Here is a 15,766-nt window from a genome sequence, read left to right on the forward strand (position 1 = left end):
CCTGGCCCACTCTAATGGCGATATCTCGAAAAGGCGTCCACCTATAGACCTAATGCCCACTCCCTCTTAAAATGCTCAGTAACACCTTTCGTTTGATACCCATATCGTACAAACATTTTAGAGTCACCCTTGGTCCACCTTTATGGCGATATCTCTAAAAGGCGTCCACCTATAGAACTAAGGATTACTCCCTTTTAAAATACTCATTACCACTTTTCATTTGATACCCATATCGTACAAACACATTCTAGAGTCACCCTGGCCCACCCTAATGGCGATATCTCGAAAAGGCGTCCACCTATAGACCTAATGCCCACTCCCTCTTAAAATGCTCAGTAACACCTTTCGTTTGATACCCATATCGTACAAACATTCTAGAGTCACCCCTGGCCCACCCTAATGGCGATATCTCGAAAAGGCGTCCACCTATAGACCTAATGCCCACTCCCTCTTAAAATGCTCAGTAACACCTTTCGTTTGATACCCATATCGTACAAACATTCTAGAGTCACCCTTGGTCCACCTTTATGGCGATATCTCTAAAAGGCGTCCACCTATAGAACTAAGGATTACTCCCTTTTAAAATACTCATTACCACCTTTCATTTGATACCCATATCGTACAAACACATTCTAGAGTCACCCTGGCCCACCCTAATGGCGATATCTCGAAAAGGCGTCCACCTATAGACCTAATGCCCACTCCCTCTTAAAATGCTCAGTAACACCTTTCGTTTGATACCCATATCGTACAAACATTCTAGAGTCACCCCTGGCCCACCCTAATGGCGATATCTCGAAAAGGCGTCCACCTATAGACCTAATGCCCACTCCCTCTTAAAATGCTCAGTAACACCTTTCGTTTGATACCCATATCGTACAAACATTCTAGAGTCACCCCTGGCCCACCCTAATGGCCATATCTCGAAAAGGCGTCCACCTATAGACCTAATGCCCACTCCCTCTTAAAATGCTCAGTAACACCTTTCGTTTGATACCCATATCGTACAAACATTCTAGAGTCACCCTTGGTCCACCTTTATGGCGATATCTCTAAAAGGCGTCCACCTATAGAACTAAGGATTACTCCCTTTTAAAATACTCATTACCACCTTTCATTTGATACCCATATCGTACAAACACATTCTAGAGTCACCCTGGCCCACCCTAATGGCGATATCTCGAAAAGGCGTCCACCTATAGACCTAATGCCCACTGCCTCCTAAAATGCTCAGTAACACCTTTCGTTTGATACCCATATCGTACAAACATTCTAGAGTCACCCTTGGTCCACCTTTATGGCGATATCTCGAAAAGGCATCCAACTATAGAACTAAGGATTACTCCCTATTAAAATACTCATTAACACCTTTCATTTGATACCCATATCGTACAAACACATTCTATAGTCACCCCTGGCCCACCCTAATGGCGATATCTCGAAAAGGCGTCCACCTATAGACCTAATGCCCACTCCCTCTTAAAATGCTCAGTAACACCTTTCGTTTGATACCCATATCGTACAAACATTCTAGAGTCACCCCTGGCCCACCCTAATGGCAATATCTCGAAAAGGCATCCACCTATAGACCTAATGCCCACTCCCTCTTAAAATGCTCAGTAACACCTTTCGTTTGATACCCATATCGTACAAACACATTCTAGAGTCACCCCTGGCCCACCCTAATGACGATATCTCGAAAAGGCGTCCACCTATAGACCTCATGCCCACTCCCTCTTAAAATGCTCCGTAACACCTTTCGTTTGATACCCATATCGTACAAACATTCTAGATTCACGCTTGGTCCACCTTTATGGCGATATCTCGAAAAGGCGTCCACCTATAGAACTAAGGATTACTCCCTATTAAAATACTCATTACCACCTTTCATTTGATACCCATATCGTACAAACACATTCTAGAGTCACCCTGGCCCACCCTAATGGCGATATCTCGAAAAGGCGTCCACCTATAGACCTAATGCCCACTCCCTCTTAAAATGCTCAGTAACACCTTTTATTTGATACCCATATCGTACAAACATATTCTAGAGTCACCCCTGGTCCACCTTTATGGCGATTTCTCGAAAAGGCGTTCACCTATAGAACTAAAGCCCATTCCCTTTTAAAATACTCATTACCACCTTTCATTTGATACCCATATCGTACAAACACATTCTAGAGTCACCCCTGGTCCACCTCAATGGCGATATCTCGAAAAGGCGTCCACCGATAGACCTAAGGCCCACTCCCTCTTAAAATGCTCAGTAACACCTTTCATTTGATACCCATATCGTACAAACAAATTCGAGAGTCAGCCCTGGTCCACCTTTATGGCGATATCCCTAAATGGCGTCCATCCATAGAACTATGGCCTTTTTTTTTTTTTTTTTTTTTTTTTTTGCGGGGAGGCTGAAAAATGCCTAATGCACCATAATTGCTGCCGTCGCAGCAACCGTGTGTCCGTAGGCTAAAAAACAGCCCCGTTCTGGAACCGTCGCCCACCCCGGCACCACTTTCGCATTACTTCAGGGTGGCGTTCCATATTTCTCATTTTTTAAGAGCCTACTGTTGTCCCTGCGTCCAGGTTCCCGCTATTTGCTCTGAGTGTCCATTTAATCGCCACTGCTTCGCATGCGCATTTCTCTGCGCTCCCTCTCAGCATCCATCAGGCGTGTCATTACTATAAATGCCATTTTGCTCACTACAGTCCAGCATTCTTTCCTGCTGCACATATGTGAAACTAAATTTCTCGTGGTAGGTTCCTCCCCAATGACTCCATGCAAGGTGAGTCTTTCTTCGTGGAAACGGGGGCAGTAGAACATGACGTGTTCTGCGTTTTCTAACTCTGTGGTACACATTGGGCAATGAGGATCTTCCTCTATCCTACTCTTCCATAAATACTCTTTGAAACCGCCATGTCCACTCATTATCTGCGTGAGATGGTAGTTCAGTTCGCCGTGCTTCCGCTCATTCCATTGAGCTACGTTCCAAACTAGTGTGAAAGTCCAACGCCCTTTACTCGAGGCCTCCCACCGTTCTTGCCACTTGGCTATTGTTTGTGTCCTTGCTCTTTTCTTGTCTTCTTCAGATGGTCGCTCGATATTAGTGTTATACAGATCGGCCATTTCGCTTGCCAGTAAGTCCACTGGGATTTTCCGGGTTAGAACCAGGATCGCTTCGTCGGAAACAGTCCGATAAGCACTTGCTATTCTTAAAGAAGCAAGTCGGTACGCTGCTAATATATATTTTTGATGGGTCTGTTTAGATCCATACCACACTGGTGCTGCGTATAGTATTATTGAGCTGGTTACTGTGGACAATAGCTGACGTATAGCTTCGCTCGGACCACCAATGTTAGGCATTATTCGCATAAGTGATCCATTAACTTTGGTAATTTTCTCCCCCACCGCTCTGAAGTGCTCTTTGAAAGTTAACTTAGAGTCAATGTGCACTCCAAAGTATTTTAAGGAATCCTTTGAGGTGATTTGATGATCCCCGACAGTTAAGACTAACTCGTTCGCCGACCGTTTGGAGCTTACTAATACCACTTCCGTCTTTTGGCTAGCCAACTCCAGTCCTGTATTGGTCAGCCATTCCTTTATTCTTGCTACGGCGTCATTACATAATGCTTGAAGCAGGTCCAGTTTCTTGGCCACTACTACCACTGCAATATCATCAGCATATCCCACAATTTGCGTGTTTTCTGGTAGATCAATCTTTAGCACCCCGTCATACATTACATTCCAAAGCGTTGGACCGAGAACAGATCCCTGTGGGACGCCTCCTGTGATTTTGTACTCTTTAGCTCCTTGATCCGTGTCAAAAAGAAGTACTCTGTCTTTAAAATAGCTACCTATAATTCTGCGTAAGTAAGCTGGAGTGCCGAAGCTTTGCAGCGCTGCCATTATCTGCATCCAGTTCGCAGTGTTAAAAGCATTCTTGATGTCCAACATAATCAGTGCACAGAACTTCCTTTTATTTTGGCCTCCAGAGATAGCTTCTCTAGCTATATTGACGACTGTTTGTATTGCATCTACGGTGGATCTTGATTTGCGAAATCCATATTGACTATTCGATAAGCCACCTGGTCTTTCTAGAGTCAGCTGTAGGCGCTCACTAATTATACGCTCGAAAATCTTCCCTAGGGAATCCAGCATACAAAGTGGCCTATATGAGGATGGTTGGTCCGGCTGTTTACCACGTTTCAGCAATAGGACAAGTCTTTGTCGTTTCCACGGGCGAGGGAACACGCCTTCTTGCATACAGGCATTAAAAAGATCAGTAAATAATGTAGCCCTAGTTGTAATCGCGGCTTTAAGGGCTATGTTTGGTACTTCGTCGGGTCCTGGGGATTTGTTATCAGCAACTCTTTTTGCAGCGTCCAGCACCTCTTGCTCTGTAATTTGCGGAATTTTCGTACTTTCTAGATCCTCGCTTGGATAAGTCCAGCGATCTTGCCCCGAGAAAAGTGTTTCAACAATAATCAATAGAACTATGGCCTACTCTCTCTTAAAATACTCTTTAATACCTTCCATTTGATACACATGTCATACAACCACATTCCAGGGTTACCCTAGGTTCATTTTCCTACATGGTGATTTTCCTTATTTTGTCTCCATAGCTCTCAACTGAGTATGTAATGTTCGGTTACACCCGAACTTAGCCTTCCTTACTTGTTTTTAAATAATTTTCAGTGGTTCACGATGTACGCAGTGAACGGTTCGTTTAATGGTCTATTTTTCTGAAAACCCCGGAGAACAAAATATACCACGTCAAAGAAAATAGTACTAAAAAAACGTTTCATCATGAATTAGGGTAACAAATCGTCTATCGAAGAACAATGTATCGATGTTCTTTGAGGCGTTACATTTCGGAATCAGCGTAAGAGATTTAGGGGGAGGTTCTTGGGCAATTTGCCCCTTTTTCATTTTTCTTTCCAATTAGCGGAACGGGACGTACATTTTATACCGACACCGGACGGCAGCTGCAAGGCAGATGAATTTTGACGGAGCACGCTCCATCACAGCACGGCAGGCCCTTTGCATTCTTAAGTTTATTTAAACTTTGCTATAATCTTTCTGAAATGCGGGTTTTTGGGGAATTTTAAGGGTATTATAGCTGATATTAAAAAAACGTATAGATGGCGCTGGAATCGATATATTCTTTTTGTTTTTTTTTATCTCGGACGTTGTGGCAGCGCACTGCCCTCAAGTGGCCCGAGAAACCAGGATAATCCTGTTTTTGTTTTTTTTTTTTATCCTAATTCTATATTTATGTGTTATATATAATTTTTGTGTTACCGAGTCTTTGAGAGGCAGTGGCTTCTTAAGCGCCGAGATCTAAAACCGCTCAGCTACAGAGAAACTCATCAGCTGGGAAATATAGATTCACAAAATACAATAGATTAAAAGTATAAATATAATTTTTTAATTATTAAGAGAAGATAGAACCGTCTTTTTTATGGCAAAGAGCGAGTCCGAAACATCATTTATTCTCGAGTGAGAGTTATAATCTTTACACAAACATAGAAAAGGTTCGTGTAGTTGGAAATTGCTTCTGCATTGTTTAAGACTTATAGGTTTATAATGCCTTGAAACTCGGCATGGAACATTCAAGTTTACTTCGTTCAAAAGAAATGGGCTTGAAATCGATCCACTTAAAAGTCTAGCCATAAATAGTACACCTAGCATTTCTCTACGACTTACAAGGGTAGGAAGATTTATTAGTTTTAACCGATTAGTGTAAGGAGGAAGATTATACGGAGAGTCCCATTGAAGATTTCTCAAGGCGAAAAGTAAAAACTGTTTTTGAATTGATTCTAGTCTATCCACATGAACTTGATAACGCGGATTCCAAATTATCGATCCATATTCTAATATCGGCCTCACCAATGATGTAAAAAGGGTTTTTGTAACGTAAGGATCACTAAACTCTTTTGCCCATATTTTCACAAATGCTAAAACTCCTCTGGCTTTATTGACTGTGGCATTAATATGAGGGTTGAAACTAAGTTTGCAATTCATTGTAACTCCCAAGTCGACAAAAACATCAACGCTTTCCAGAGTTTGGCCATTAATTGTGTAGGAAGCTGGCTGTATGTTCCCACGTGAAAAACACATGGATTTACATTTTTCTATGTTGAGAGGCATAAAATTCGCATTACACCAAGTAGCTAAACGATTTAAATCCGCCTGGAGTACAGAACGTTCTTCAACCTACGCGTATGACGTAAAAAGTTTTACGTCGTCTGCATACATTAAAATACTCCCGACAAAAATACTGAGCGTAAATTCGCCGTTGCTAGCTTCTACCACCGGTACAGCAAGCATCAGCTCTAAAAGTACCTCCCGCTTATTGCACATATTAAGAACCAGACATACAAGTTATTACCAAAGCAACCTTAACGGACCTCGCTGGATAAAAGGAAGCTCGCTGGATCAAGATCGCATGGGACAAGTTTTAAAGTCCACGTATCTACCTACTTTTCGTTATGAGATCGCCGCAACATGTATAAGTATTACGAAATATTTTCTTCTCTTTGTACCAATAAAAAACTAAAATAAAAGTTGAGAACCTCTTCCAATTCGCGTATCACTCTATCTTTTAATTGTTTCCTACAAATTAGCGGGCCGGGACCTATATGTTTTATGCTAACTCCGAACGGCATCTGCAAAGAAGTATCAAAAGTATTCCATGTACCCAGGATCATCGGTGTTGCAGGCGAGCATGCTAACATCACATCACATATACATACATACGAAAAATAAAATGTGTGTTTACGAAATACCTTTCCCGGGACACCTGCTTATTTAGAAGCACTGATCCGAAGCCAGCACCAACCGCATTAATATCTTGATCTGTTATATCAGGTAGAGCTGTTACGATCTTCTCAATCTATTATTTTGCAAGAGAAATGCAAGCAATAAAGAGTTTTACCACTTCGATCTTATTTTGACTTATCTACCTGATTAATTGTGCTACTTCCTTGAAATAACGGCTTTCCGCGTATCATTTCACCAAGTATACAACCTAAACTCCACATATCGATGCCCTTAGTATATCTACAAGTACAAGCATGCATTATCGTAATTATTAAAGGAATATGAAATATTATTATTGGTTTTAATCAAATTTATATACATCACCTTTTGCTAGCAACTAAAATCTCTGGAGCTCGATACCAACGCGTAGCAACATAGTCCGTCAGTATGGGCCCGATAATAGAATCACTACCAACATCACTATTACCGCGCATAGGACGATTTGATACTGAACGTGCTAGACCAAAATCTGCCAATTTACATCTAAAAAATGAACAGCCCATTTTATTTAATTAGATTGAACAAAAAAAAAAAAATAAAATAAAAATTATTATAAAAAAATGATTACCTGCATTTGCTGTCAATTAATACATTGCTGGGCTTCAGGTCTCTATGTATTACATTTCCCGAGTGTATGTATTTAATAGCATTTATCAATTGATACATCACATAACGCTTATGAATATCTTTTAAAATAGTTCCCTTCTTAATGATGTTGTGCAAATCACTTTCCATATATTCGAATATTAGATATATATCTAAATTATTTGTTGCTCTAAAATTGAATTGAATATGAAAGTAGTAACAAAAATTATAACCCGACCAAGTTTTATCGTTTTTTTTTTAGTTTTTTTGGTCAATTTCAGAACATATTTAACTCAATTCTATAACGAAATCCACGATAACAAACTTCAAAGACGTTTTCGAAAATAATAATAAATTCGAGAAGTGTTCAAGCGCCTTCATGAAAATTCGAATTTCACTCACATGTACTTAGAATTTTCAAAAATTTGCGGAGTACTTATGCAGTTTTGTAGTTCAATACGTTTTAGTCTAATTCGTGTTGCTACTGGGGCTAGGAGTTTCTTCTGGATTTTTCAACTATCCCGATGAACCGAATGTTCGAAGGTTTTCGGCTATGTACACGGAAAATCCGGATATTCGTTTATCCGGATGCTAGTTGGATATCCATCTGGAAATCTGCTTTTGTCAATGAAAATATATAATGGGCTGTATTTTTTACGCTTATAAATTTAAAACAAGCGTGAGGACCTTATCCGCATAGTTTTACAATTCACGGATTTCCACCGTGGATATTCGAATATGCTGAAAATCCCAACCCTAGTTGTTATTTACAATTCTTTTTCTGAAAGGTGTTTTAAACTTTCTTCCGTACAATTTTACCCCCTTATTCATAAAAAATACAAAAGGTTTATACAATTTTCAATTATAGGAGCTGCTAAACTTGTTTTAGATTTTATGAATCAAGGGATTAAGTATTATAATGAACAGTTTCGGAATTCTTCGTTGCATATAAATTTTTTATACAAACCTAAAAACGGTGAGTAATCTAATGACATTTGGATGATTACGAAACGCCTTAAGAAAAACAATCTCTCTAAAAGTTCGCTGCGCATCGGTTTCATCTCGGAATGCATCGAATATTTTTTTGACGGCTACCGTTTCATTTGTACGCTTATCCAATGCTTTCCATACAATGCCATACGCTCCTTTACCTAAACGCTAGAAAAAAAGACATATATTTAGGCAATTTACTCGAACTTCGTATTCGCTGTTCACATGGTTTCTAATATAAAATGTGATTAAAATATAGAACATACGACAAATAGGAGATTTCTTATGAATTGCCTAATTAAGTTAACAAACAAAATACTCAAAAATACATATGTAGTACATATCGACGATTTATAGGAAAATAGTTTATTGCAGAGATATTTTAAAACCGCAAGATTTCGAAAGACCTGTCAATATATATAAGTAGCAAACTTAAATCAATAGGGATGTTTAGGGACCGAATCGTAACATACGATCACGGGTGGAATACGATACGAAAGAAAAATACGTGCCACGCCAATCGTATAAGCTAAATACGATAGCAACCAAATCTCGATTTATTTTGAACATATTTTAAAGTCATACAAGATATAAAAATGCCATATGTTGGGCCAGTCTCAGAGGTCTGGCTCACGGATGGGTCAAAATTTGATAAGGAAAAACAGGAGCAGACATCTATGGGCCGAACTTCAAGAAATCGATACCAATGGGATGCTACCCCACTATTTTTATGCAGAAATTCTTGCAATAGAAGTTTGCGGTAGAGAATGTCTTCATTATGTCCGACAGCCAAGCAGCCTTACGTGACTTCCACTCTTACGCAATTACTTCTAAGCTACTTGATGAATGCATTGGAGTCTTAAATGATCTTGGAGCCAAAAATAAGTTTTTTTAGGATGGGTTCCCGGGCATCAGGACAGGCAGATACTTAGCCAGGCAGGGCGCTTTAGCAGTATTCTACGGTCAAGAGTTCTTCTATGGACTCATAAAAGCACACACTACCGAAACTATAAGTAACTGAAAAACAAAGCAGATCAGACAACACTGGGACGAGAGTATCAGCCAAACCTATTATCTTAGCAGAGGGGACCAACGAACTCTCGGTGGGTACTATAAGGTACACTTTAGTCTACGGTATCACCCTAGTAAGAAAGTCTATACGACATACAAATATGTCGCGTTTGTCAGCTGGAGGATGAGACGCCGGTTCACATTATCTGGGAATGCGTCGCTCTGGCAAGCCAGATACTCTCCCATCTAGGTGTCGAGAATCTTAATCCCTTGGTAATATGGAGTAAGAAGCATGAAAAGTTACTAAAATACCTTAAAAGCTTCCACATACAGTAATAGGCTGAAAGGTCAAGCACAATAGATCTAAATAAGGTCGCAATGCATCGAGGCGTAACAATAATGTAATATAAAAACTTCGAATTGGTGAAAACATAAAAAAAAAAAAACCATTCAAATACCAAAAAAAAAAAAAAACCAATTCAGTGATTACCTTCAATTACTCATTCACTTATATCATAATACGGAATGAAGTGGTACGATCATTTTATAATCCGAAAACCATGTTTTTACGTGACTAGTTCCACGATCACGGAAGTTACGAAAATATTTTGATATCACTTTTACCGGACTGTATGTAATATTTGTCCCAAATATGAGACAAATCGGACATCATAGGTCGCCTTCTATTCATGTATGTATTATCTGTTCCAAATATGGGCCAAATCGGACCACAAATACGATTTTTTTGAATATCTCGATCCTTGCGCTACCTAGCGGCGATCCATGCGCCACCTATCGAAGTTTTTTCGTATTATTACATTGCCATCGGGTTCTGAACTATGTTCAAAGTTTCAAGCTTGTAGCTTATCGGGAAGTTAGTTAAATTTCAATTACAAAATTCGTGCCGGCCAGCCAGCCAGCCTGTCAAGTCAAGCTGAATATAACCGTTTAAAAACACAGCTAGTAGTTAAAGTCATCGCAGCTTAATTTGGTGATTGCAAAAGAAGGTAAACTTTGTAAAAAATCTTTGCAACTACGATTACTATTTTAAAGATTTTTTAGATTATCTTATTATCAACTTTGAACTGAGCTTACGACTCAGTCCGAGTATCCAAATGCAAAACAATGTTAAATAATAATGGAGTAGCCTTATTTGAACCGATGTAAACGTTTTCGATGGTGCAAAAAGCAATTTATTTATTAGCTCAGAGGGGTCTGATTTGGTGGAAACTCCCATACGTGATCGTACATCACGACACGGTCGACACTTCATTTCCGACAACAATACTAAAGGAAATACACACACAAGATTAAAGTGCAAGTTTAAAACTTTTTCGGAGTAATATCAAAACCAATTTGAAGAGTTACTTTTAAGTTTAAAATCAAAATAGAAACTTTAAAACTATTTTGTAATGAACGCTGTTGCTGTTGTTGTTGATGTCATCAGCAAGCCGGTGTGTTGTGGGGTTAAGACTGATCACGTTATACACTGAACGTCCCCATCTCATGACCCGGCCGAAGCAACATCAAATATTTTTTTCATTATGATTAATATTTAAATTCCACTTTTTGGTGTAGTTTTTTTTTTTTTGGAGGGGAAATTTTCACTATTTTGGTTTTTATTTAGAACAACATCACAAAGTGTGGGTTTGACACCAAACTTTTTTTGTGTGTATACTGTTAGTAATTTTGCCTATATGGAAGCTGGAGTAGGGGTATGTCCTTTCCAACCTCCCAACAAGAGTGGTTCATCCCTTTGAGCTTTCCAGTTACTGTGCTGCTCGGAATTTATTGCATTCCGAATGCATAAAAAATAAAACTAAGTCTTGAAGTAGGAAAAGCTTGGAAGGACGTTTTTTCCAACCGCCCACTAAGTTGACTCTAGGACCCACCCTTCTAATGTTTCAATAACCACAATTATATCTTTTTGGAAAAAGAACCAGTTCAGTTTTTCCCAGTAGCTTGGCAGAACATCGCGCAGGGTGCCCAGAAATTTTCCCCAGACTAGGAAAGCCAGATCATCTGCCGAGCGAGCCAACCGACAAGCATTGACTTCCAGCTCCACAAAAAGCTTGACTACCACAACTCCTTGTGGCGTGCCCTTTGCACACCTTCCTCTCGATTATGGCCCTCCACAATCTGTTGCGACAGTTCTGCTGCACAGAAGTTTGCTAATGAATTCAACCAGAGCCCCTTCGACTCTTAACCAACCCGAGCCCTGGCCCCTCGATGTCTAGGAAAGCACCCAGAGCAAACTCTTTGCACCCCTCTATTTGCTTTACAAACTCTTTGCACCCCTCTATTTGCTTTACAATCGAATGGAGAGTCGTTCCGCAGATCTGTCCTTACAATAGGTATGCTGCGAAACCGACAGTAACCCCCGAGGAATCCTTTCCCGTAGGAAGGACGTTTTAAGAAGAAACGATGAGAGACTGATTGGCCTGACATCCTTAATTCCTTAGGTGGTGTGGATTAGGTAGAGCACACTTAAATTCCAAAGTGGAGGATTGCACTCCTTTTGCATAGCAGTGGATGCTGTTCTTTATGAGCGGTAAAAGTACAGCAACAGCAATAGCAGAAAAAATGTTTAACCCATTTTGTAAGTTATTTTCTTCCTTTTATTTATTGTTAGAGAAAGGAGATTAAAAGAAATGTATAGCGAAAATTATATAAGCAAATTTCCCTGCCAAAGACATTCGAGAAGTGTTACTAAAACAAAGACCTAGTTTGAAGGTTTGTGCTTTTTCTTTTACACAAAGTGTGTAGAGCTTATTTTCAATATCGCAGGAAGTCTTACGTTTATTCAAAGAGGCCTTTGGCGCATTTTTCGTTCTCTGAAACACTTTTCAGACTATTTTCCAAAACTAAGAAAAGCTTAATAGAAAGTTTCTTAAAATTCTAAGGTCCACTTTCAGAACTGCAAGCTATTTTTTTGCTCAGGGTTAATTTAAGAAATTTGTCGAAAATGTATGACTTTAACCCTTCATGTCATGCTAACTCTGAGTTAAAAAGTTAACTTTGATGAAGATTTTTTAAATTATCTCGAATTTTCTAATTGTTCCGAAAAGCAAACATTGGTTTACATATGTATATTTTTTTCTACACAGTTCATAAAAGTTTTTCTAAAGTTAACGCAAATAAATAAAAGAAGAAAATTATTAATAAAATATGCTAAAAATTGTTAATGCTATTTTCGTGTTCACAACTGTAGCTGCATTCTATTAATGAATTTCAATGAGAATGAAATTTTACCTTTTTAATATCAAATAATTTTACTATGTTATCGTCAATTTCAGACATCTTATGTTTTTCCTGTTGTGTCTTAGATTTGGTCGTCATCGTCCTGGTGCCAGCGTTTTTGTTTTTACCGATTCCTCACAATTTCTGCTCTTTGTTGTGATGCAAGTATCAAAGCGAGATAACCAAATCAAGTTTCAAATGATAACTAAATAGTAAAAATGTATTATTAAAACAAAATAAAGATTTTCATAACTGTTTAGCTTTCTAACATACAGCAGACGTAATGCTTTCAGGCCCTTTCCACCCACATGTATGTCATTGTGCTAAAAAGCGTAGCTCAAGTAACCGGAAACTATACACCATACATATGTACATACATAAGTTAGTTTGAAGTATTTACCTGTCTGTATGTACAATGCAATAAAATGTTGATTTGTTAGATCGATGACAAAAAATTCGGCCGTAGTGCTGTTAGTGAATAAATCAAGCAATGAATGAACGCCAAAGCAACGATGTGATGTAGTGATGTGATGCCGACGTTGAAGTGCAATATCGTATGTATGTATGTATATAGAATTCTAATTACAATACTTTTGTCAGACCAATCAAACTAAATCGACAATAATATTAATAAAATAGATTTTGTTTTTTTTTCTCTCGTATTAACATTTGGTTTTATTTAAGGAAATAGGTATTCTCAAAATTCAATTTCTGGACCGCATGCAACAAAAAATCCCTTTTCATTCATACATATATCAATCATTGCAATGTATGTAGATATGCATACGTACATACTTGTCTATGTCTGTATGTGCAGTAAATTAGGTTTTAGACTCCTGCTAGCCTTTTGATTTGCGGAATGTCCACATTTTGTTTTTCGTATTCTTGAGCCTTGCGTTAATGGCGAGATGGCTGCTGACGTCTTTGATCGTAAATATTTTTTGTTTTTATATAAAGAAGTAATTGCTACATTCAAATAAGAGCTTATTGTTATAATTGATAAATGCACACACACAGAACAATCAAACACTCAATTGGTCATTTAAATATTTTTTGCACAAATCACATGCCAGGATTATCCATACAAGCGATGAACATTAATCACTCGAAAGCTTCCAAGTTTCAATTCAATTGCACCTTAAATATCGCTGATTGCTTTGTTGTTGGTTTTGTTTTTACCAACCAACAACTTGGTATGCTCTGTATTTACGATTCTTTTAAATATTCTAATCTATTCGCTTTATTTATTTATTTATGTTTTTTCAAGTTAAAAGTATAAAAAACAGTTTACAAAAAATATGTTGAGATATTTTCATTTGAGGTAGTTTTGATATTTTCCACAGAGCGGCTTTGATGTTTTGTATCAATTGTACGGTGGTTTGACGTATGAAAGCTTAACACTAAAACGAGAAAAATATAAAATATTTTAAACTTTCTATTACTATTTATGTCCGGCTATGCTTAGATGATGATTTTATAAGATGTATTTATGTACATTATTTTATTACCGGCTGACAAATTTTTGTTTGGTATACATAATTTTCTCATTTTTTTCGAGCTTGTTGCTGTGTCATTAGTCTAGGAAATACTACAAAGATGTTTGTGTGTGAGCGCATTTGTTTACGACTAGTCGCTATTAGGTGTTGACCATAGCAACAATGTATGAAACGTGTCCTGGCGGTAAACAAAAAAAATGTCGAAGTTATGGTTACTTTCAGGGCTGTTATGACATGATTCGGGTCCAGGACTGAAAAGAACGATGGCTCCAACAACAAGCGTAAGCGGGCGTACTTATTTGTACAAATTCAGATTTTCGAAACTAAAAAAGTCTATTTGGGTAGACTCTTAAGAAACTGTTTTATGGGGTTTGGGGGATAGTTGATTATGAATAGACACATACATATAAAAATTTCGTATGGAGCTCCAAATCAAAAAGCAACAACAATCAACCAGGTTCGAGAAAATTGAGAAAATATTTCAAAAAAATTAAGTATGTATTAAACCAATCATTCTTATACTTTTCAGTTGCTATATTGAAGATATTGAAAACGAGATAATGAATTGTGCAAAATTTTAAAAAATTTGTAGATATGTGCACTTATTTCGTATTGAAATGGAACTCCTTAATTGGTATGTTTAAGGCAATTCACAAGGTCCCTTATTCGCCGTATGTGCTAGGCTTTAATCATATTCTATATTGGAAACAATTCAAATCTTATTATTTTACATGAATACGACGCTTGCGAATTGCACAAATAATTTATCATGATTTAATAACAAGGGGTTTCGGATGAAGCATTTTTTTAAATGTGCCACTCCGCAGTTAAAACGGCACACAACTGAGTTAGTCTGATTGAAGAGGGGCTTATCAAAATGAAAAGGTAAATGTTCTAGTTTTTTAAACGGACTTTCAATACTATTTCAAAATTTTTTCGATACTCTGAAAGAGTTTGAAAAGAAATAACATTTTTCATTTTTAGGAGCGACTTGCGAATTCGGAATCTGAAAAGTACAGGGTAACTTTTAATAATAAAACCATGATGAGATTATTTTCGCCTCACTATGTAGATGATGTTCTGAAGACACAAGAAGATATCTCGCTTCAGTTCTGAACGCGATGTTTTTACAGGGCAGCAGTTACCTTCAGTGTGCTTCTTTTAGGCTAGGCGAACATATCGGAGACGCGTAGCATGCAAGCGCCTGGCTATGAACGTTTCATTGGCTTTGTTCCAAATGCTGCCACGGAGGGATTTGAGGATTTGTTTACGACTTTGAAAGTATAATTGCGGCTGCATGCTCGCCAAAATGAAGGTCCTGATCGAACGCCACATACCATCGACGTGGATGTTCAATATTGCCGACATTTTCCAAGTCCACGTTGTAAAGAAGGTCACCGAGAATTCGGTTGGTGGCAATGCAAAATTTCGCGAGGTGAAAAAACTGGACTAGGGAGACAGTTGTAAATGTTTTAGCAAAGCTCATCAACGGATGGACCAGTACCTGTTGCTATTATCGTACAGCCGTCGGCGTAGGATACAAAGGTAACTCCTTCTGGTGGGGAAGTGAACTTCGATATGGACAAATTAAAGTGGGGATAGCACACCACCTTGGGGGAAC

General features: G+C 38.3%; 1 protein-coding gene across 1 annotated transcript in view; it reads right to left on the reverse strand.

Annotated features, from left to right (window-relative positions):
• The window catches only part of Erk7 (Extracellularly regulated kinase 7), a 37,268-nt gene extending 23,241 nt beyond the window's left edge, over positions 1-14,027 (reverse strand). Inside the window, exons 1-7 of the mRNA XM_067781178.1 lie at positions 13,050-14,027; positions 12,662-12,854; positions 8,376-8,566; positions 7,392-7,598; positions 7,148-7,306; positions 6,967-7,063; positions 6,790-6,896 (exon numbers count right to left, since the gene is read on the reverse strand). Of these exons, the coding sequence (XP_067637279.1) occupies positions 6,790-6,896; positions 6,967-7,063; positions 7,148-7,306; positions 7,392-7,598; positions 8,376-8,566; positions 12,662-12,748 (848 nt within the window). The 5' untranslated portion in view covers positions 12,749-12,854; positions 13,050-14,027. The remainder of the gene's footprint in view (positions 1-6,789; positions 6,897-6,966; positions 7,064-7,147; positions 7,307-7,391; positions 7,599-8,375; positions 8,567-12,661; positions 12,855-13,049) is intronic.
• Positions 14,028-15,766: the final 1,739 nt, after the last annotated feature.

This window comes from Eurosta solidaginis, chromosome 4, assembly GCF_040869045.1.
Source record: "Eurosta solidaginis isolate ZX-2024a chromosome 4, ASM4086904v1, whole genome shotgun sequence".
Lineage (NCBI taxonomy): Eukaryota > Metazoa > Arthropoda > Insecta > Diptera > Tephritidae > Eurosta > Eurosta solidaginis.